The following is a 24,258-nucleotide window of genomic DNA, read 5'->3' on the forward strand; positions in this document are numbered from 1 at the left end:
CTCAACCATTTGATCTTGCAGCACTCTTATAATTCACCCATCCATAGGAGATGTTTTATGAAGTATGGAGAACTGAAAGGTGCTGTGGAAAGTGTGTCTTTGTACATTCAATCTAAAAATAGATTTAGGTAGGAAAACAGTTTTCTGACTTGAACTGAAGACTGGTTATCTTAGACCATCTACGTCTTCTTCTGCTTACATTTGTTCTCGCCTGGCTCCTTTGGTTACACATCTCCACTCCTCTTTTTGCCCTTGTCATTATTGTTGCTGGTGGTTTTGAGACAAGGGCTCAAGTATCTTGGCCTCTAACTCCCTGTGGAGTTGAGGATAACCTTGAATCCGTGATCCTCCTGTGTGCTGAGGATACAAGCATACCACGCAGGTCATCACAGAAATAATTCTTGATTCACCAAATGACAGCTTTTTGTTTTAGATTTTGTTCTTCTTTTAAAAGATTTCATTCTTATATTCTTGCACAGGAAGAAACATTTATGCTAAACTTTTATGTTGGATTCATTTTTTAAATTTAATTTGTAAATTTACTTTGATATGAACATAGTTTTGTCTCATTGTCTGGGTTTTGTTGTTGCCCTGTTTCAGTGCCAGGAATCCACTCAGGACTCTTGTGCATGCTAAGCATACACTACCAGAAAGCTGCATCTTTAACACTGTAGTTTATCTATTCTACTTTATAGGTTATAATTCCTTAAAGACTTGAAATTTTTATATTTCAGAAAATGTACCCTGACTGCTATACAGAGTTAGTGCTACCAATATTGAATTTAAGCCACAATGAGAGAGAGAAAGAGAGGGGGGTACATACAGAGACACATACACACAAATAAAGAGTTTGCATGTGAGGTCGTGATAATCTCACATGTACAGCAATATGTACCAGACATTGTTAAATTGCTTCCCGTACAAGCTCATTTCATCCTTAAGGATTTTCTTGCCCCCAAATACGTTTTGAAGAGGTGCCGTGCATCTTTCGTGTTGTTCTAGTTACATTGATAAAAAGCAACACGTGGAAGAAAAGATTTCCTTCCTATTTCAGGTCATAGTTTATCACTGAGGGAAGATATGGTAGGAACAGAAACAGAAGCCATGGTGGAAAGTTGCTTACTCACTTGCTTCTACCTCACATACTTTTCTTACACAGCCCAGACCCACCTGCCTAGGGATGGTGCCTCTCACAGTGGGCCAAATCTTCCTATATCAATTATCAATCAAGTATTTGCCCTACAGATGTGGTCATAGGGCATCCAATGGACACAATTCTACAGTTTGGTTCCCTCTTCTTGGATATGAAACCAAGCGAAATTAGCTAATACAGGTATCTTTCTCTTGTCCCAAAGAGTTAATGTAGAAAACCAGACCCTTACTGCTATATAAAACCTATAAACATAGGGATATAATCAGAAACTTTTAGGGTAAAATTCTAATACTATTATGATGCTTATTAGTAGTTTCTAGGTAAGAGTAAACTGTGTGTATTGAGGATTTCAAAGAGCCCGAGTCTAATGACTTCTTAAGAGGACTCAGACACAAGACAATGCCCTACTCACAACTAAGATGTACTCAATTAGCAATAATTCCATCTGAGATAATCCTCGTTGGCTCTGACACTACCTCCCTGAAAAGCCACAGCTAAGATTTATTAGCAGAAGAATGCAAAGCAAGATCAGTAATGACAAAAGTCATTTGGTGCAAGGTTCAAAGAAATCAGGCATAGGCTCCCGGAGTTATCTACTCCAAACACCCTTGTCCTCAGCAGGGAGTTGGAAGCAGCAATAGTAGCACAGGGCTTTCTGTCGGTGACGGCTTCAGCCACAGGACAAAGGTCACAACAATGCACAGTGCTTTCTGTCAGTGAAGACTTCAGCCACAGGACCAAGGTTACAGCAGAGGCACGGGGCTTTCTGTCAGTGACGGCTTCAGCTACAGGGCAAGGTCGCAACAATGCACAGGGCTTTCTGTCAGTAACTGCTTCAGCCATAGGGCCAAGGTTTTCACTGGGGGCTGAGCATGAAGGAACTTTCCATCAAGCAGGCACCAAAATTGCAGCTTCACGAGGAAAGCAAGTCATTCAGCGTAATCCACACTGCAAATTGGCCACGGTTACCAGTTGCAGTGATGGAAGCTTCCCAGATCCACCTTCTAGATGACAACCAAATACCAGCCATCTAAGTGGTTCTTTCTAGACATTTCTGAACTCTTTCTGCCTCCGGAGTTAATTTATGTTTAGGAGTCTTGAGAGAATAGTTACAAAGAAAATAACTCCCTCAAAATTTTATACTAGGTTTCACTTTATGTCAGGCCTAGTTTTAGTCTTCACAGAAACACAAACGTAGAATAAACTTGAAGTCAACTGGGGAAACTGGACCCGTGAAAGCGAAAGCAGGCTAAACGCAGTCTGCAGTTCCCCTGAAGTGAACGCCTCAGAGATTACACACGCTGCTATCATGATGGCAGATTTTACTCTAAGCTGTCTACGTAATGCGTCACATTAGCCACCATTGCACTAAATAGACGATACCGTCCGTGTCAGGAACCATCATTTGTAAGTACCTTCCGTGCGCTGTTTGATTTCAGCCTGTGCTGTGTGATCTTCTCTCGCCATGATGCCTTGCTGGATAAAAAGCACACTAAGAAGTTAAGCGCTGAACTCCGAGTCAGTTACGTAACTATTATAGCGGAGGGTCCAACTTTTGCCCAGCTCTGCATGTAACTATTACTTTTAAAAACTGTAGTTGTTTATGACAGCTTACGTTTGGTTAACATGTAACCTTTCTGAAGCTGAAGAGTTCTTTGTTAGTGCTCTTATCTTCTGACCATCTGGTCACTGAAGACTTTGCCACCTGGCTTAGTGTCTTCCTTTCCACTCCTGATCCTCTTATTCACTGTGTGACTTTTATTGTCATATGAATAACCACTCCTTGACCTTTATGACATTAACCACCTCACAAACCTATGTGAACTTGGATCTGTTCTCTCCTGTTTCTCATGTTAACGCTGATACCCAAGGTTTTTTGGCGTGTTTGTTTAGGCAGAGTCTTGCTGTGTTGTCCAAGCGGCCTTGAAATTAACTTATATTTCTTTTTCCTTAGAAGTAAGCAATCATAGGTGTGAGCCATCACTCCTGGGCCAGTTCTTACCACACAACACTTACTTGGACTTCGGTTCCTACCTCGTTTGCCTTTTGTAGGCCAAATACAGCTATCATCATCCTTCTTCTTCTGCATCCTCATTCTCTGAACGGGGTTTTGCTAGAATGACAAGTCTCTTCACAGTCTCTATTGAAAATCAGCTTGAATGTTTTAGAATTTGACTTCTATTCCTACCACTCACTCAGTTCAGTGGGCATTTGAAAACTCCGCCTGTCCTAGACACTGTCCTTGTCACTGGCCACCAAACTGTTTCTGGGATGATACGGTGTGGTTTCCTCCCAGAGTCACCTTCGCCTTTTAGCAGTTCCTCACCCTTTATCCCCCGAGTCATGGACGAGGCTGGCATTCATCTGCTTCTACACAGACATTTCTAAAATATGTTTGGTCCTTGTGCAGAATGCTCTTTCTCACGACTGTCTTCTGCTCACTTACAGGGATGTTCTTTTCCAGTTGACACCACGCCTCCCTTGTCAGCTTCACTTACCTACTCCAGCCACCCTTCTGTTTTAGTAACCTTGTTACCTCAGACTCGGTATTCTTTGACTCAGCTACAACATCCCCACTCATACTCTGCGTTTGTCAGTTATACTTATAGGTGAGGACCTGGGCCCTCTCCTTCTAAGAAAGTGTTGGAGGAGACCGCTTGTTGGTTCCCGGCTGCTCATCAGCTCAGTCTCGAAATAATCACACAGAAGCTGTATTATTTAAACCATTGCTTGGCCCATTAGCTATAGCTTCTTATTGGTTAACTCTCACATCTTAATTTAGCCCATCTCCATTAATCTGTGTATCACCACGAGGTCTTGGCCTACCAGCAAAGTTTCAGCACATCTGTCTCAGGCAGTGGCTCCATGGTTTCTCTTGACTCCGCCTCCTTTCTCCCAGCATTCAGCTTAGTTTTCCCCACCTAGCTCTGTTCCCCTATAGCTCTGCTAAAGGCCCAAAGCAGTTCCTTTATTTATCAATGATAATCACACCATACAGAGGGAAATCTCACATCAAGAAAACTTCTGTCTATAATGTCATGATCAAATATATCAGTTTCAGTTACAGTGTCTGGTTCCTTCTGAGGAGGGTTTCTCCTTTACTCTCTATTGGCACTGCATTCATTTTCTGCCATGCTGCTTTAGAAGACACCGTTAGGCAGGCTTAAGATAAACTTAATGTTCTTCTGTGTGGCCCGCCAAGACTCGACCAGCGATGAATTGAAGACCACCGACACAGGATCCTTCTCTATCGCGCTTTATTGAAGTGCACTCGGTTACAGTTGACTGGTGAAAGTAGGGGGCCCCGAATGGCGGAAAGCGGCTGAATATATACAGGGAGAATGGGCGTGTTCAGAACGAAAGAGACGTGGCCGCATGGGATTGGAAGCAGCTGTTGCTGGGCAGATCAGGAGCAAGATCAGGCGGTAGAGACGTTGGTCTAACACGCCAAAACACACTTGTTCATCAGGCTCTTGGCGCCATCTTGTAATGGCGGCGATAGTTCGCCACATCTCCCCCTTTTTTGTTTGATTAGAGAAAGAGACCTCCAGTCATGGCTGAAATTAGAGGGTTCCCCCCTGGGCAAAAATGATAATCTCTGTTTTTCCAGGGACGGGAAAATTAGTCAGAGGAAACCCGTCTGCACGGAACCATGATTTCCAGGGTGGCTCACCCTGTGCACTCTATGGTGCAAGCCACCCGGGTAAGGCAAGCCGTTCTTCCGAGTGCAATGGGCAACAGGACCCGTCGGGTGCAAAGACACGGCTTAAGTCTCTTTAAACATAGTGAGCCAAGCTTGGGGGGATGTGCCAGCCTCAAGTGCAGTGAGTGCTCAGACAATTGCTATCTTCTCCCTTTTGCGTGCTCTCATCATCTTTATAATCAAGAACAGTGCCACCATCAACCCTGCACACATCAGCACACCAATCACACCAACCCCAGCCCACTCTTTAATATAAGAGAAGATAGTAACCAGCCAGTCCGTAAACTCTCCAAGTGTAATCACTTCTGCTTTGGTAGCATTTAAACTTAAAATTTTCAAGCTTAAATTGGATTGTAATTGCTCAAACTCCAAGCTCCAATTACCTTTCAAGTAATTGGATAATCGTTTTGATTCATTAAATGATGCAAAATAAGGAGTAACACATAAGTATTCTTTGCGTAAAACACAACTCATAGCCATAACATCAAACATCTTATATAAATTTTCTTCCACTAAATCTATCCTCTTATTAAGTAATAAAATTCCTGAAGCCAAATGCTTATTTATAGCTTCTTGTTGTATCAGGGCTTCTGAGGTTTTCTGCACTACTTCATTAATGGTATTTGCTACATGTACCTGGTTGGCCATAGCTACCCCAGCTGTAACAGCCGCAGCTGCGGAAACAGCAATAGCTGCTACGATAGCTGCTGTGATACCGAAATCTCGCTTTTGCCGAATCAGGGACAAAACAGAAAATTCATTTGGGTCTGCCTTCACTGGTACCCACACAAAGGTAGGCACCTTCGCTAGCAGGCCGGTTGTGTGCCGAAAGGACCAGCATTGAGATAATACACAAGAAGTCTTTGAGCAGTTAAGCTGCTTGTCGGTAGAGTGATTGCTTAAAATCCATAAAAACGGGGCATCCACACAAACTGGATTTTTTGATTTGGAAATATTAGCCACCCCTTCACTCTCTTGGATTAACAACTTGGACCCATTTAACACTCCTGAACTATTTGTTAATATCCACTTGGAAGTGTTAAATAAAATAAAAGGTGACAGATCCACAAAACCTCCATAATTATTGGAATAAATCCAAGGTGAGGTAAGCAGACCCCTTTTTAATCCTTGTTTCGTTGACTTTGGTAGCTCTTTCCAAAGCCACCAGCCGGGAGAAGCTGGTTTGGGCTTGTCAAAGCGAGGGACACAATTTAAAAATGTAGGTGGCCATTGAAAATTTACCCTACGCTCACAGCGAGGTAAGGATAGGCTGTAATTATGGGTATTGTCTTTTGTCCCGTCGGAATTACCTGTCTGAACAACAAATGGAAGGGCAGCGGTAACATTTAACGTATAGGTGGTAACATTAAAAACAGTCTGGTTGCTGATATCACCTGAGCCACTTGACTTGCCCCCATTCGCCTGCTTAAGAGTCTGAAATATGGCATCAAGCATCCACGATTCGTGAATGCCATTTAAAGGATCTAAATAACTAGCAAACATCTTAAAGTCTAGCATCAAACAAGAGGGAAGGGAGGCGCTACTATTACTAGTCAGGCAAAGGGTTCCCTGTAAATCGTAGCTGGTTGCATTATAAGCTTCTTCTCTATAATCTACTTGTTGGCAGGACAAATCAAAAAGGCAATCTTTTATATACAAATGGGGCAAGATTCTAGAAACATTAGTAACCGGCATGGGAATGGGCCAGGTGCGGGTAACTGCCCAAAAATAATTGTCTTGGCTATTAACAGTCATCAGAAGGGGAGCAAGGGCGAGTATGATGTTCAGGGTCAGACGGTGCTTCCTCGAGAGTTGGCTCGTCATCCTGGGGCTGTCCGGCGTCTTCTTTGTCTGCCACTGTTCTGGTTAACCTCGAAGGCACCCACACCGGATCGGGCCGCTCCTGAGGAAAAACACAAACAGCTCCCCTGGATCTCTGTATTACAGGATCCGGTCCATGCCATTTGTTATCTAACACATCTTTCCATTTTACATATTCTGTGGATGTTATAATGTGGCCAGCATGTCTATCTGCCGGTGAACGGCCATGATTATCCAAGATTAAAAAATTCAAGGTAAAGAGGGCTAGTGATAAATGATCCTTGGGAGAGGCAGAGCCCTCAATACCCCCCTTTTGTTTTTGTAGCATCTCTTTGAGGGTTCGATTTGCACGTTCAACAATCCCTTGCCCTTGAGGGTTGTAGGGCAGCCCAGTGGGGTGAGCTACTTGCATTTGAGCGCAAAAGGATCTGAAGCCCTGGGCCACATAGGCAGGACCATTATCTGTTTTTAAGGTCATAGGCTTTCCCCAAGCTGCCCAGGCCTCTAGACAGTGGGTTTTTACATTTCTCACTTTCTCACCCGTTAAGGCGGAAGCATGAATGACACCTGAATAGGTGTCCACAGAAACATGCACCCATTTCTGTTTGCCAAACTCAGGAACGTGGGTTACGTCCATTTGCCACAAGGTTAGGGGTTTCAATCCCCGAGGGTTAACTCCGGTGTGAGGCGGGTGATGAAACATCACACATGTCTGGCAGGATTTGACTATGTCTCTGGCTTGGTTCCTAGTGATATTAAAGCGGAGGCGTAACGTCTCGGCAGGTACATGAAAATTGTGATGAAAGGATTGGGCTTGGAGTACTGGGTCGTATAATAGCAGTCCAAGCTGTTCTCTTGTAAGAGCATCCACCGTGGCATTAGCGCCAGCGAGTGGTCCAGGCAAGCCTGAATGTGCCCTTATGTGACCAATATAGAACGGCGTGTCTCTTTTATAAATACACTGTTGTACTTGATAAAGGACTGCCGCAATCATACTTTGTTCTTTAATATGTGATGTAGCCTCCAAGTGTCGAACCGCATTAACAACATAGGAGGAATCTGATAACAAATTAAATGAGCATGAATGAAAAGCCTTGAAAACTTCCAAAACGACCAAACATTCAGTCACCTGGGGGGCTCCAGGGCGAAATTGTAACTGCACTGGCTCGCTCCCCATGACTTGATAAACTCCTAATCCTGTTTTTGATCCATCTGTAAAAATATGCAGTGCACCTGAAATCGGTGTTTGAGAGGTAATAATAGGAAAATATATAATATTATGGCACAAAAATTGTAACAATTTGTCTTGGGGATAATGATTATCTATCAAATTTGAATAAGCTGTAACAAGAATGGCCCAACTATCTATTGTACCAGCAAGGACCTCTACCTGCTCTTTTGTATAGGGTATGATCAATTTATCTGGCGCATACCCAAAGGTAGAAATTGAAAACTTCAGCCCCAATAAGGCCAGAGAGGCAACAGCTTCAGGGTAATAAGTTAAAGTTTTTTGGCCTTGAGAATGGCTATGTATCCACCATACCGGAGCATCTTGCCAAAACACCCCCGTGGGGCTACCAGAAGTGTGAAGTATACAAAACGTTAATGGGCGCAAAGGATCAATGCGCATCACTTGTACTTTCTGAATTGCGGCCTCAACCAATTTGAGGGCTTCGCGTCCTTCTGCCGTTAAACTCCTTGGTGAATTAAGATCAGGATTACCTTCCAAAATCCTAAATAATGGTTTTAATTCTTCCCTCGTCATAGGGAGATATCCGCGCAACCAATTAATATCTCCTAAAAGCTTTTGAAAATCATTAAGGGTCTTTAGGTGTTGTGTGCCTATCTTAATTTTTTGTGGCCTGATTGTCTGTAATTCAATCTTAGATCCTAAAAATTCCACCGTTTCAGTCTTTTGCACCTTTTCTGGAGCTATATAAAGTCCTTTCTCTCCCAGGGCTGCCTCCAAGGCAATTAAGGCCTGATCTAACTTAACCTTCTCTGGGCTCGCCAGTAAGATATCATCCATGTAATGAATTATTGTTACATCAGGAAAACTCCTCCTAACAGGGGTAAGGGCCGCATCCACAAAGAGCTGGCACATAGTAGGACTATTTGCCATGCCCTGAGGCAGGACCCGCCATTGGTATCGTTTGTCGGGTTCCTCATGATTTAATGAAGGAATAGTAAAGGCAAAGCGCTCTTTATCAGCTGGATGCAAGGGGATGGAGAAAAAACAATCAACAATATCGATGGCATATACGTGCCATCCTTTAGGTAAAGCTGAAAGCACAGGAAGGCCTCTTTGAATCGGGCCCATTAAGGACATTTGTGCATTAATGGCTCTCAAATCATGCAATAAGCGCCATTTTCCTGATTTCTTCTTTATAACAAATATGGGAGCATTCCATGGCGACGTGGACGGCTCTATATGTCCTAGTTGTAATTGTTCTCTCACCAACTGCCATGCCGCATGGAGTTTTTCCTGAGAGAGGGGCCACTGGGGTATCCATACGGGCTTATCAGTCTTCCATGGAATTTTTTTATATAATCTTCAGTGGCCCCTAAGAAAAACCCAAACCCTTTCTATCATGTTTTCCCTCTGGGATAACAGGCTCAGGCCTACCTTGTAAATTACAGCCTAAACCTGCTCCGGGCATATATCCCTGCTTACTCATAAGTTCTTGGCTAGTACTTGAGTAACTTCCCTCATTGGTTAACATAAGTTTTAGTTGCTTTTGTACATCTCTTCCCCACAAATTTAATGGCAGATCTAGTACGAAAGGTTGAAAAAATCCTTCTTGGCCATCCACATTCCATTTTAAGCTCTTCGCACTCATGTCAGGTGTGTTCTGATATCCTAGCCCTTGGAGTGTTTGTGAAGCCTTTTGCAACGGCCAGCTCTTAGGCCAAAACTGACGGCTCATAACGCTCCTATCTGCCCCTGTATCTATCAGCCCTGTAAAGGACTTCCCTTCTATTTTTAATGTACACATCGGCCGATCGTTCAACTCCAAGGAAAGGCAGGCCATATCTACTCCGGAAGACCCGAACCCTCTGTCTCCTCTCTCCGCGGTATGGGCCGGAAAGCGCTCATGCATGGATGGCACGACTATCATCTGAGCTATTCGATCTCCTGGAGCTATAGAGACAATTCCAAAAGGAGAGTGACACATGATCTTAATGGTCCCTTGATAATCTGGGTCAATAACTCCTGGGAGTACCAGCAGCCCTCTCATTGTACTAGAGGATCTACCGATAACAATTCCCACTGAATCTTTTGGAAGCGGTCCCTTCATGTCAGTGGGGATCGCTTGTACTCCCATACTTTGAGTTAAAACCAACCCGGAGGTGGCACGGAGGTCCATCCCTGCGGAGCCTGATGTGGCTCGTCGGGCGATTTGGGAGGATCCATGTTCCCCTCCTGTATTGCCCCATAGATTTTGGGGCCCTGGGGTCGAGGGCCCCTCTGCATGTTTTTTGACCTGGGAACATATGGGTTGTTTATGGGTTGACCATTAATATCTTTTGTTGACCTGCATTCATTGGCCCAGTGTTTCCCTTTCTTACACCTAGGACAGGTGCCCGGTTGTCTGCCCGCCGGTGGGCCATTGCTTGAGCTCCCTTTGTTTGGACAATCACGTTTCAAATGTCCCTGCCTACCACAGGCAAAACAGCCATTCTGGCAGCTCTTTTGTTTTGTGGCGGCTATCATGGCACGGGCTAGCCCTTCGTTTGTCAATGGGCCTCCAATCTCACGACAGGCCTTTAGCCAGGCATCTAGCCCTTTTCCCTTCCAGGGAGTAATGGCCCTTTGGCAATCTTTTGTACATTGTTCATACACTAACTGCTGCACCAGCGGCATGGCTTCCTGGGTGTCACCAAAAATTTTTCCCGCTGCTTCCACCATTCTAGCTACAAAATCTGAGAATGGCTCATTTGGGCCTTGTATTATCTTAGTCAGATTTCCTGACACTTCTCCTCTTTTTGGGATCATTTTCCATGCCCTTTTATAAATATCATGGATTTGTTGATAAACCTGAACTGGATAAGCTGTCTGGTTCACGGCCCATTGGCCTTGACCCAGAAGCATGTCAGCATTCCATGGCGCTGTATTTTGTGCTTGAGCGTTGACTCTAGCCTGTGCATGGGCTGCCTCTGTCACCACAGATCTATAATCTAGGTATTGCCCGGTGGTCAAGCAAGCTCGCGCTATCTCCCACCAATCATTGGGTGTTAATGCTGAATTCAATATCCTGTCCAATAAGGTTATGGTATACTGTGCGTTGGGTCCCCAAGTCCGGGAGGCCTCGACTAAGTCTTTCAGCTGTTTATATGGAATTGGTTCATGATACCTCCGCTGGTCCTGATCCTCAAAAACAGGAAACGCCATAGACGGGATTGGGGTAAGTTCAGCTAGATATCGAAGAGTATTTCGAGAGAGTCTATGAGCTCCCCCTGCCGTACCACGCTTGTTCCGACCTGGGTATGGCGGTGGAGCATAGCTAGGCTGTGGTTCATATCGGCCCTCCTCATATCTAGCTGCCTCTTCCTCCAGCTCCTCCTCCTCCCACTCAGTTAGTTCCTCATCTCCCTCTAGTCCTTCATCCTCATGTAAGTTCATGGTGGCAAATTCATCTAAAAATTCATCGAGGGGTGGGTAGAGGGGTGCACTTGGCACAGGTCTCTCACCCTCCTCCCCTTTTGCTCCCTGATCGGGATTTCCTTTTTTCTCTATCCCATGATCGGGGTCCCTTTTTTTCTTACTGGGTTTCTCCTTCTCTCCCAGTTTGGATCCATTTCTTTTGCTATCCTCATCTCCCTTCATTGAGCTTAACTCTGAGAGGCTATCCTGATGCTCTGTCAACGCGCGTTGCCCTCTTTTCACATGCTCCATATGCTTGCCTTCTTTTAAACAAGCACGAATTAATTTCCAGAGCGGGATCGTACCTGCTCTAAGTTGATGTCTTTCCTCTGCCTTGTCGAGGTCCTTCCCCAGTTTCTCCCAACAAGGGATATTTAAGTCCCCTGACACTACGAACCACGGCGCCTGTTGGTCAATGTCTTTTAATATGGTTTTTATAGTGCCATCAGAGACCTTCAATCCCCGTTCTTTCAATAAAGCTTGTATTGGGCTGACAAAGTCAGGCGCCCGACCCTTGCTGCTGTCCGAGCCCATCACCTTCCTTCTTTACGAGAGTCTTACGATGGGACTGAAATACCGAGTTGTCTACCCCGGATTTTACTTTCAGTTTGACACGCAGCAGAGGCACTCCTCTCCGGGACGATCACACCGCAAGCACAGGCAGCAGAAAAAAATTACCAACCCAAAGACTACCGCAGCGATGCCAAACCACACAGGCTCAACCCCCCCCACCAGCAAGCTCGACATACCTGAGGATACTTTACCGACGTCGACCACTTCGCGTGTAGAGTTCTGAATCCTCTTCGGCCCCCTACGGTGTCCGCCGAAGTTCCCGGGTTTCGGCACCAGCTGTGGCCCGCCAAGACTCGACCAGCGATGAATTGAAGACCACCGACACAGGATCCTTCTCTATCGCGCTTTATTGAAGTGCACTCGGTTACAGTTGACTGGTGGAAGTAGGGGGCCCCGAATGGCGGAAAGTGGCTGAATATATACAGGGAGAATGGGCGTGTTCAGAACGAAAGAGACGTGGCCGCATGGGATTGGAAGCAGCTGTTTCTGGGCAGATCAGGAGCAAGATCAGGCGGTAGAGACGTTGGTCTAACACGCCAAAACACACTTGTTCATCAGGCTCTCGGCGCCATCTTGTAATGGCGGCGATAGTTCGCCACACTTCTGGTTCTGAAGTGAACTTAAATCAAGGCGTCAGGAGGATTTCATTCCTGATGGAATTTCCTAAGATTGCGTTCTCCTTCCCATTTTGAGGTTCTAGGGGGCACTTACATTCCTGTGCCCCTTCCCTGTGTCACTCACCCTCCTGCCTTAGAAGCATCTCTGTGATTACATATGCCCCAGGATAATCTTCCCAAACCCATAACACTTGTGGTCCATTTCATCATGTCAAACAATATAAGAAAGAGCATATCCATAGACAGGGTCCCAGGGCTAGATCGTACATGTGTTAGGAGTAACCTCCTTCGTCTCTCGTTCCTGGTAAGGCTTTATCCTCTCAGCCACTCTTTCCCACAGTGTCCATGCTCCGGTTTTATACTTCTCAAGACCTACTTGTCAGAGTCACAAGAGATCAGGTCAGTCCCTTCCTTCCGATGTTGTAATGCTTTTCTTCTCTACTTCAGGCTGGTAGCAAAACCCAAGCTGTTTTCTAATATACAAATCACTTATGGTATGAGTTGTCTTATTTATGAATTAATCATAGAAAGAGATCCTGCCCTTTCTGTTCTTAGTGCAGTGTTCATTCTTTAATGGACAGCAAACTCATGTCTACCCAAGCATCTTTGCATGTATACCAAACAAATCCACTAAAGAAGCTTTGCATATGCTCTTCTGAATGCTTTGTTTAGAGATCCCCACACGATGAACCACATCCTTCTTGGTACTGAGGTCTTGTCTCAGGGAGGTGTTCCTTGAGCAGCCGGTCTGAACTCACTGACCCTGTGAGTCCCTGTCTGAGTTTGAAGTTTTAGCCTCTAAAGGCTTAACCACTTCCTCACTTCTGACCCTTCTTCCTGAATGTGTGCTCATGAGAGTGGGGTGTCTTTACGTTTTGTTCTCTTTTGCTCCTCAAAGGTCTAGAACAGTGTCTAGAGACTTAATAAGTACCTAGATACTGAGTGGATATCTATTTCTAATTACCAGCTGCACACAGTTTAAGCTTTTTAAGGACAGGCGACATATGTTATCCACCGTTATTGACAGTGCTTAGAACCAAATGCAAATCTTCTTGTATCTTGTTGAGCAAGTTTCAAAGGTTGAATGAGTGAATGAACCCACTGATCTTCCTCTCTAACCCAGGGGTCATAGTAAGGTCACACTGGTAAGCACACTGTAACTCTTATCTAAACTGTGTTCCTACCCATAATATCCACGTTTCCCTGGAATGATTAGCCTTCAGCTTTCAACACCAGTTACCTGTGTTTTGTGCTCATGGTTTACTTTCTCTGTCTTTTCTGTCAGCCTCTAACCAAGTATTTTCCATCTCTTATTTTAAAATCTCTCAACTGTAGCTAGTTAATACCTTTATCCAGCCCTGTGTTGCACCTGGTATGTTACAACTTTGCTTATTTTTTGACTGTAAATACTTATTGTTATGTTTGCAAACCAATTATAGTGATGGAGTATTTTGTATTTCATACTACCTTCTTGATAAAAATTTCTGCATTGCATTGTAATCTTTGTAACATTTGTGTTAGTTTCTTTAATTTTTATAAATACCAAAACTGAGGCTCAAATTCTTTAAATTATAATATAATTACATAATATGCCCCCCATTCCCTTTCCAACTCTGCCTGCCGGCCCCTTAAGTCCCTGGCCTCCTCTTTATATTATCTGTTTATATATACATCAATATGTTAATGCAACCTTCTGGGTCCGTTTAGTATTGTTTGCATATATATGATTTCAGGACTGACCACTTAGTATTGGATTATCAATTAGGGGTTCATCCCTGAGAAAGACTAATTCTCCTTCTCTCGGCAGTTCTTAGTCCCCCTGAGTTCTTTGCCTGGAGGTGAGGCCCCCATGGAACTTTCTCCATTCATGTTAGCGTGTTTATTGGCGTTGTCTTCGTTCAGGTCTTGTTTGGGCAAGTCTTACTGAGTTATCATGAGTAAAGTCTCCCTGTCATTTCTAGGAGACACACCCTCCCAGCAGATTTCCTGGCCGTCTGGCTCCTCCAATCTTCTGCCCCCTCTCTGCAGTGTTCCCCGTGAGACTCAAGGTTACTATGAGATCTTCTACTTTCACACCCCCCATCTCTTTGCTAAAAAGTTGTGAAGTTGAGAAATTTGATGGAAGCTTTCATTCTACTCAACGTTTTGTTACTCCTTTCCCCAAATCTCATCCTTTCTTCCCGAAGTCACAAAGAAATTAGAGAAAGCTGACTTATCTTTCTGTCTCTGTTGCAGAATCCACTCTTAGCTTATTCATTCCAAGTCTGAGATGAAGAGAAATGCCTCTCCATGCTGTGTAAACCATCTTCTCTTTGCCAAACCTTACTATGTAAAATGTCTAATATAAAAGGGTAGGATAGAAAACTTCAGACTCATACACACATCATGCACTGCCAATGATTATTAGCATGCTGCCTTGTCGTGTTGCAGTTACATCCACAAGTTTCATGGTATTTTATATGTAGCCTTCTCATTTTATTAATTTCAACAGGTTTTCTGCAAAACTTTTCCTGTAAAATATATTTTCCCTATTTAGCAAAACGAGCAATACTTCCTTAATAATATAATTTTATATTAAAATTTCCAAATTATCTAATAATTATGTTTTATGGTTGATTTGTTCAAAATAAGACAGTTGGTGACATCATCTTTGGAATGGCCTGAAAGGGATGAACCAGTGGCCTATACATACAATTCCCCACCTGCTTATCTGGTTACGTCACTTCCTGGTGACATCATTAGATTTAGTTTTCCATGCTTGCCTTTTTCTATATAGATGTTACATCTAAATGTTTTATTGCATTCATAAGAAACATTTTTAGTAAAAATATTACCTAGGGGAACGTTAGGACTCAGGACTCTAAAGACATCAAATGCTAAGGTATTCCCCACCTGTTTAAGGTAATCTCTGATCACTTGTTTAACGTGCTGGTGACAGCTTGTATACACCTCCCCTAGCAATGAAAAAGAATCGTAGGGCATCATGACAGTGTCTTGCTTCCTTTACTAATTTTGTTTACTACAGCTGAGACCCTTTCTCAGGTTCCTGACACAATTACTTCCTTTATTTCGTAGGCTATTGCCCCTGCTGACTTCCTATGTCTTCATCACTGTCTCTTTGTCTGGCTTACCTGTAAACTTAGGGCATCATTTGCATCGCGTTCTTCTATTTGCCTTTTCTTTTCCTCTTTTTATCCCAAGGTCAAGAAAAGTTAACCGTCTATTTCTGTTGCTTTGTTTCCAGATTTGTCTTTAGTTTACACATCCCTTAGTCTTTCTACACGAGCTAATCTACTCCTGTGACTACCACTGTAAAGCTCTGCCTCAGATGGTGGTGTTTTACTTCCTGGATAGCACTTCCTGGATAGGAATGCAAACCATGCTCAGGAGACTTCCCGGCTCTCCGTTTCCAACACTCGACTCTTCCAGTTTCCCCAACTCCATGAAGGGTACCTAGTTAATGTGCTTTATTTTTGTACTTTCATATATCAAACCTCAAACTTGAGCAACTTTAATCTTCTCAAAGCCCATTGGAATCTTTCTTGCTTCTGCTTGCTCTTATTTCTGGCTAGAATACCTTCCATCTTGCTTCTGAACACCTGCTCATCCTTCGAAACTAGGAGGCAGTGCCATTTATCCTATGATGGATTTCCACAGGGGAGAGAATTTGACTCATTTGATATCTGTTCTTTACTCTCTTGCTGCCAAAGCATTCAGAATGTACATTGCCGGTACTTTTTGCTTTGTCTTTCTCCTGCTCTTTAAGCTTTCTGAGTTAGGTATCTTTGGTATATGCTCTGTAGCTTGTATCTGTCGTTTAGTTAAATAGTCAGGAAATATGTGCACACATCACCTCCCTTGTTTTGATTTTGGCCAATGAGAAGTTCTGGAGGTGGAATACTGAGGATGGTGGTAATGAGTGAAAGTTTTGCCTATCAATCACATTCCCTTCTTATTCTGAAGAGTCTGATATTTGGTGTATTTAATAGATTCTTTCTTTAAAAAAAAAGATAATTTCAGTCAGGCATTGGTGGTGCATGCCTGTAATTCCAGCACTCTGGAGGTAGAGGCAGGTAGATTCCTTTGAGTTTGAGACCAGCCTTGTCTACGAAGCTAGTTCCAGGACAGCCAGGGCTACACAGAGCAACCCTGTCTTGAGAAACAAAAAGAAACAAAAACAAAAACTAAAAAGGATACTTTCTGCCTGATTATTCCTCTATATTTTTAAGGAAGAAGACAGTTGCTTAGATAAAATAAAGAATGCATTGGCAACCCTTAGCTGTGGTTCAACCAAACATGAAATTTGCCAGTCACTACTCTTTCCTTAAGGGTTTAATTTATAAAGAAGATGATGTTTTGAAAATTTTGCCATTAACCCAGGCTTAATCTCATTTGGTTATATTAGCAAGATGTAATTTAAAGGCAAATACCTAAGAACTATAACATTTAATGCATTTTTTTTTTACTCCAAGCCTTAGGTTTCAATAATTGTTTTACAAAACTTGTTTTTGTTTAGGCTCCTGCTGTGTGGAGTACCTTTAAGTACTAGCTAAGCTCTTTTACTCCCTGTTTCTCCACGTGTCCTTTCAATGCTTATCCTCACTTAGTTAAGTGGCTTTCGGATTAGTTTCTGTTTCACTCTGAAATAAATATAAGCTTTAAAATCTTAGTTTCTGTGTTTTTGTGTTCCTAGATCCCTGGTCTTTTCTTTTGTTTACATTTCCTGCCTAGAGCTAAGGCTGTTTACCTAATTTCCTCCCTGTGTTAGAAAGCTCCTGACTATAGCTACATGTAGACACATGACACCCATCTGCTTCCGAATCTGTCTGTAGGCTCCCAGCCAGCTTGGTGCTGTCACCTGATCCCTATTCTTCAAGCTTCCTCATTTCCCGCATAGACTTTTTACCCGTTTCCCTCCCATAATCACAAACATGCTACCTGTAGCTGAATGCCACATCACATGACAGCCATTTTCTCAGGGGTTGTCTACATACTCTAGCCTCGGCACTTTGTATTTTCATTTTCTCTTGCCTTTTTTTCCCTTTCTGCACCAGTTTCTTGAGTTATTCACAGTTGTGAAACAGCCCCCTAGACAGACCCTGTCTAGGCTCACTTACTCTTTCTTATGCTGTTCATCCTTCATCACTGCTTGGATCCAGATAAGCCTTGCTTTGCTTTTTGTGTCTTGCCAGTAACTAGAGAACTGGCGTTAATCTGCAGTATATTCACTATGATCATAGTCAACTCTTAGAGAAATGTTCTCGGGAAATCTGCAGTACAGTTACTGTGATCATATTCAACTCTTAGAGAATGTTCTCGGGGAATCTGCAGTACATTCACTGTGATCATATTCAACTCTTAGAGAAAGTGTTCTCAGGAAATAGTCATTCAAGTAAGTACTTTTCTGATACAAATATGTTGAATTATTTTCAGCTATAATAATATCATTGTACAACAGATCTTTAATCAAAAATGATTTTAAAAAGTAGTACAGTGCTTCCTCAATGGGGTCTTCAAGGAGACCTTTGGCATTCAGAATTTTTTCCATGAAGTGGTCTCTACTCTTTGAAACTAGAGCAAGAGTTATGATACCTCTGCTATCAGCTCAGTAACCACTTTTATAATTCTTGCATATAAAAAGACAAGACAGATTATTCTACTATGAAGAATGAAGACAAAACTTAATAAACGAATCAAATGCCCTTTTTTTTAAGCTATGGTAGTAATAGGGTAGAGGGCAAAGAGGCCAAGGCAGGAGAGTAGCTTGAACCAGTAGCTAGTAGTCTGAAAATTAAAAAAAAAAAAAAAAAAAAAAAAGCATTTGGATTTGAAAGAGGATTTGGAGGTAGAGGAGAACATTCACGGAAATGCCCGATGTCATGCCCTTGTTTTCTTCTCTCTCTAGTTCCGCTATGCAGGTTGGCTGGACAGGCTGTACATGCTGGTGGGAACTCTCGCTGCTATAATCCATGGAGTTGCACTCCCGCTTATGATGCTGGTGTTTGGAGAAATGACAGACAGCTTTGTAAATGTGGGAAACGTCCCACCAAACTTTACTGATGAAAGTAAGTGTTGTTTGTGGTACTGATTGTGTTAGAAGCATGCACATATCACTGACCTAATGTCATTCTTTGTGGGGTCTTACTAAGGGTGCACTGCTGTGTTTAGAGGTCTAGGTGGTGGAGAGGGTGAATGCCAGCTCATCCTTGTACGGAGCAGCAGAAGATGATACAAGCATTAGAGTAACCAGTGGAAGTGTTGGCAGAGATGTGTAGAAATTGAGAGGTGATCTCTGAAATAAAAAAAAAAAACTCATAAAGTTTCAGGAAGAAGCAGAGGAATCTCATCAGGCCCTTGAATGGTAAGCTCGGATCATCACGAGAGGCTGGGGCAGACTGGACGTGGGTAAAGAGAAGATTCTAGGACGATTCTAAAGCATTTGACCTGAGAAACTAGAAGAACATCATCATTCTCAAATAAGTTGCAAAAGATGGACTTTCAGTAGATTTTAGGAGTAGTAAATGCCGGCAATTGTGTTCTGTATGTTGCTAAAGGTTAGGTCTTTAGGAGCAAATCCGGGAATGGAGAAATGGGACCAGGGAAAGGATAAAGAGGTTTGTTAGAAAGGACTTGGGAGACAGCGGGAGATCCTGGGCTCAGGAAATGTTTGATTAAGATAGGTGCAAGAGTTCATCCTCAAAACTAGGAAGAGGTAGAGAATATTGTGTGCCAGAGTCCATGAGGAGGTGGGTTCTCAGGAAGCTCTCATGATAGCAGATCCTTTCCTTTGCCAGTGAGTTGTTCCAGTGGATTCAGAACCACGGTTTGCCGGAGACCTGTTTTGGCGAGGTCAGGGGTGGGGCTGGGGGTTGGGGAGAAGGAAGATAGGACCGGATCTGAGGGGGAATCAGGATGACTGCTAACGGCGCCACATTGAAAAAAGACTACATCTTTTATACTTTTAACATAATATTAAACCGGAGACCTGGGGCAGGTGAGCTGGAGTGTGGCTGAGGTCAGGGGTCGTAGAATCTAAATCTAGCATTGACCTTGAGAATAGGCAAAGGTGGCCACCAGCCTTATGTTAATGAAGGCCTGCAAATTCTGACTGCTTTCTCAAGCAGAAACTTTCCTCAAGCTCCCAAGAGTGTGGAGATCCTTATCCAAATGTCTGACCTTGGAAAAGGACTTCTGGGGAGCAGACTACACTACAATCTCCTAGTCTTACCATATGGGCCTGGTCCCTTCATAAAACTCACAAAGGGAAGATCCAGAAGTCGTAGTCTTTTTCCATTATACCTACCGTTCTGACTTCTGGATATTCTCTGTTTATTAACTGAACTCTTGCTTTAATGGCCTCAGGCTCTGGATCTGGATTGTAGGTAGTTCATCCTTGGGATCAGGTGTGTCTAGTAAATCTCTAGCTTTCCTGTTCTTGGTTTAATTAGGAAGGCACAATGGGATTCTTGATTCCAAAGTGACGGGGTTTTTTTTTTCCTAAGAATTATTTTGTTTAGAGAGGCTACCACTGTACACATTTTCATCCTTTACCAAAGCCTGAACAAAATTTCCTAAAGGGAAAGGCATTAATAGTGAGAATCACTAAAATTGAAAGTAAACAGGTGCTGGAGAAGGGTCTGCAATGTTGAAACGCTGGACCTTTGTCAAGCAGCAATAGTCGCCATGCGGGCCATGCGAACGGATAGTACCAAAACCTGCATATATTATACCTTCATATGCATACACCTCCATGAAAAAGTTTAATTTTTAAATTAAGCACAATAAGTGATTAATAACCGTAATAATAGAATAGCTATAACAATGTGTTACATTCAAGGCTGTGTGAACGTGGTCTCTCTGACTTTCTCAAAATAACTAGCAACGCTGTTCTCACCCCATTTCCTCTTGTGATGACGTGAAGTATTACAGTCTTGTGGTTGGCTGCAGGAAACTGAAACCACAAAAAGTCTAAATGTGGCGAAGAGGCTTCTACACTTCAATTTTCTCATGCTTTTGAAATTCGCTTCATAAGGACTGAGATGAGAGTGGGAAGTGAACGGACTATCGGGAGAATTTGTATGTTACACACCTGGGTGGGAAAGACAGGTTAATAGCGCTGAGATTCAATCTTTAGGTCACCTTAGCCCAGCAGGGTTGGATTCTTACTAAACCAAACTACTCCAAGACTTAGGACTCAATTTCCACACAGGTGGGGAAATGCTGAGAAGGATGAGGCTGTAGCTCAGTGACAGAGTGTTCGCCTAGCAATCATGAAGTCCCGTGTTCAGTTCCTAGGACTACCCAAAAAAGAAATACCTTGGAAATAGATTGATAGTTCTTGACTTACAAAGGTGCGTCAACATTTGGAACCTTCTTTTTACTTAAGGTTAGGAGTTAGACCCAGGGCTTTGCATGATGACACCTGGATTTTAAGTCTCTGGTGCATGCTGTGGACTCTTTTCCCTGGAAATGGGCATGTAAATACTAATAGGGGCATTTAGGGAATCTTTGGTAGTTGTCTTGGGTCCTGGAAACTACTTTGTATTCTTAAAGAACCTGTAGTTTACCTAAATTTACTTACTTAAGTATTTACTTACTTAAATAACCTGTAGTTTACCTAAGTTTACTTCAATTCTGTTAATACAAATAATGGTTTGAGCTGGAAATTTTTATAGTAGCTTTGAGTAATGTAAAATTTATATGCTTTTTCTCCCACCTTCATGATATTCAAAGAGCTTACAAAACATCCTGGGTCAACAGCAAAATGTCATATTTCCTTTGTAACATTCACCCAAGGAAAGTCTTGAGTAGTCTTGAGTGCTTTCTGAGTTCTTTAGATCCTGTACACCCTATGTTCTGCAGCAAACTGCTGAGTTAGCTTTCTCATTGGCCTCTAGTGGAATAATCTCCCCTTACAGAATTCTCTAGCAGTTCAGCAGACATAATGCATGCATTTATGTCATTCTAAACTTTCCCTATGTTTTGTGATGTCTAAATACAAACACTGCTTGACCAGTGTGAGAGGTGTTAACTAGACATGCTGTGGACACAGTATGAGGGGAGAGCAGTTGAAGTCAGCTGTCAATAAAGAAATTATTCACTTGTTGAAATTTGACCTAGCTGACTTCTTGAAGCTAGAAGAACTGACTTCTGATGAGCAGCAATCAAGTGTGCACGTCAAGTTCATCTGTTTTCCTTTGCTGAGACAAGTCCTGAGAGAAAGCTCGTAAAGGAAGGGACTGTCCCATTTCTTCCTACCCAGTTTCAGAGATTTTATTTCAAGTTTAGTTGGATCAGTTGCTTTAGAGCAGAGGAAAAGTGGAAATTATGGTAGCAAGAGGGCATGAGGAAGGTGGGCTGTTCCCCTCATGATGGCCAGGAGATGCAGATAGAGGGACAAACACAGACACATGGGGAGGGGGAGGGTCCAGCCCAAGGCCAAGATACTCTTCAATGGCCCTCTCCCAGCTACTTTACTTCCCTCATCTCCCGTTTCTTTCCATTAGTCCCCACCCGTTAAGATTCCCATCCTCCCCAAGAATGTCTTCAAAGTGTGAGTCTATCTGTGGATTAACCCACAGCTCAGGATAGGGCTGTCATGACCCATTCATTTCCACCAGCAAAACATGAGGTTTTTTTTCAGGAACACCATATTTTATGTAGTGGTCCCTTTTCCAACTCTATCATGTCTCATATTGCTTCATTTCTCCATCACCTAGACATGAATTGTTTCTGACCTCTTTAAGGACACAAGTGACCTATGTGTAAGGGCGGACAGTGCTATGGTCTGAGCGCTTACGTCCTTTAACATCAGCTGGGCCATCATGACTCTTGCCGTAAGGGTGTTGGGAGGCAGAGGCTTTGGAAGGTGGTTAGGTCTCGGTGAGAGGATCAACACCCAGCCAGCAGCCAAGCTCTTCAGAGGGGAGAAGAGCAGAGGTGGGAGATTGTAGCTGCTATTTCATCTGTGTTGCTGGCAGTTAGCCCACTGGGCTGAGGGCAGGCTCCCCTCAGGACAGATGTGTGGGAAATGGATCTCCTGGCTAAAGGTCCAGTTTCTCCTGCTTATGGCTGATGGAGCGTCCTGAAATCTGGAATCACAATGTTTGAGAAATAAAAGAGGCCTTGTAGATCATACATGTCTATGACGTACTGTGTCTTTTCAATCAGCAAACTCTCCAGTGGCATCTTAAATGACATCTGCCATGAAAACGCACCAGGAAAAAGATCTCAAAGAGAAACAGCCCAAACTGAAAGAATCCAGAGCTGGGCTCTCCTCTGTTGGCCTGTTCTCCTGGCACCTTCCACGATGCTGAGCTCCCTGTGAGAATCCAGCCTTCTCATGCCCCAGCTACACCCTGTGTCTGCCATCTTCCTCACACACAGCTCTGTCTACCTTGCTATGTTCTAATTCTTGCCTGCCTTTGTCCAATTCTCCGCATGATGTCACAATGAGTTTTTCAAAAACAGAAAGCACTTGGGTTCCAGTGTTTTCCCATAACGTGGAGTAAGTTCAGTCTGCATTCAGTGGCTCGTGTGACACGCTCTGCTCAGCCCCACCTGTCCCATAAACCTCACTCTCCTGGACTTCATCTCGTGGCCGACTTGGGGTGGTTCCGACCCCACCTGTTTGTGCACATCTGTCTTCTCACAGTGGTGGTATAGTTACGTCACTGCTGTGCTTATGGGAGTCGTTACTCTGATCACCTGGTTCAGAGGTTGCTCTTTCTTGGGTGGGGGAAAATCCTAAGGGATAAAAAGGAAGTTCGTAGACAACCTTGGCTAGAGTTTTCAGCGGTGGTATCGCCCCGTCTCATGAAATTTGGGACTTAAAGGTGGACGAACTCCCTGCTAGAACAGTAACTGGTGGGATTAGAAAGGGCGGCTCTCATTCTAGGCATACCTAGTGCCAGGAAACAAGGCCATGTGAAAGGTGGCTTGAAAAACACCCTCTTAATTTATGTTTATAGGGAAGCTTTTCCTCCTCAGAAATTGCTTCTGGAATAGGAGAATTGTTTCATTATTAAAAAAATGAAATGGTTAGTAACAAAAATAAAAAAGGATAATACTTCTAATATAACTTCAACTTCTCAGTAAGGAAAGCTTACTAATGTATTCATGTCACATTTCCCCACCTTTTTAGTTCTTTATAATTTTTAAAATATTTATTTTTTGAGATTATAATGTAATTATGTCATTTCTCCCTTTCCTCTTCCCCCCATATGGGGGGGGGAGACCCATTCTTTTTGTCTTTCAAATGTATAGTCTCCATCTCATAAATTATTACATACGGACATAAATATTCCTAAATATATACATTCATGTCACATATTTTTCATTTATACTTTTCCTAAGTGCTCAGTAATTGACATTTCTAAACATTCTGAGGTGCTTCATTTGGATAAAATTGAAACATGATGTAATCCCTAAATGGCAGAGAGTACACAATGAAGATTCTCTGGGGTCTGACTTGAGTTTACAAAAGGCTGTCCTCACCACATAGAATCCGGTAGATTATTATCATATTTATATTATGTGACTCTTAACAATACAAGGAGACGAATTCTTGGATTAGCTATTTTTGATAAATTGTCTGGCATGGGTGGTGACTTTATTGATTTATTTATTATTTTGGTTTTTCAAGAGAGGGGTTTTTAATAGCTGTGGAACCTGTCCTAGAACTCGCTCTGTAGACCAGGCTGGCCTCTAGCTCACAGAGATCCGCCTGCCTCTGCCTCCCCAGTGC

General features: G+C 43.1%; 1 protein-coding gene across 2 annotated transcripts in view; it reads left to right on the plus strand.

The window, feature by feature from the left end:
* Abcb1 (ATP binding cassette subfamily B member 1) overlaps positions 1-24,258 on the plus strand; it is a 164,083-nt gene that overhangs the window by 85,530 nt on the left and 54,295 nt on the right. For both annotated transcript variants that reach the window (XM_057758772.1, XM_057758773.1), the window contains exon 4: positions 18,418-18,577. In XM_057758772.1, the coding sequence (XP_057614755.1) occupies positions 18,418-18,577 (160 nt within the window). The remainder of the gene's footprint in view (positions 1-18,417; positions 18,578-24,258) is intronic.

This window comes from Chionomys nivalis, chromosome 26, assembly GCF_950005125.1.
Source record: "Chionomys nivalis chromosome 26, mChiNiv1.1, whole genome shotgun sequence".
In the NCBI taxonomy this organism is placed as follows: domain Eukaryota; kingdom Metazoa; phylum Chordata; class Mammalia; order Rodentia; family Cricetidae; genus Chionomys; species Chionomys nivalis.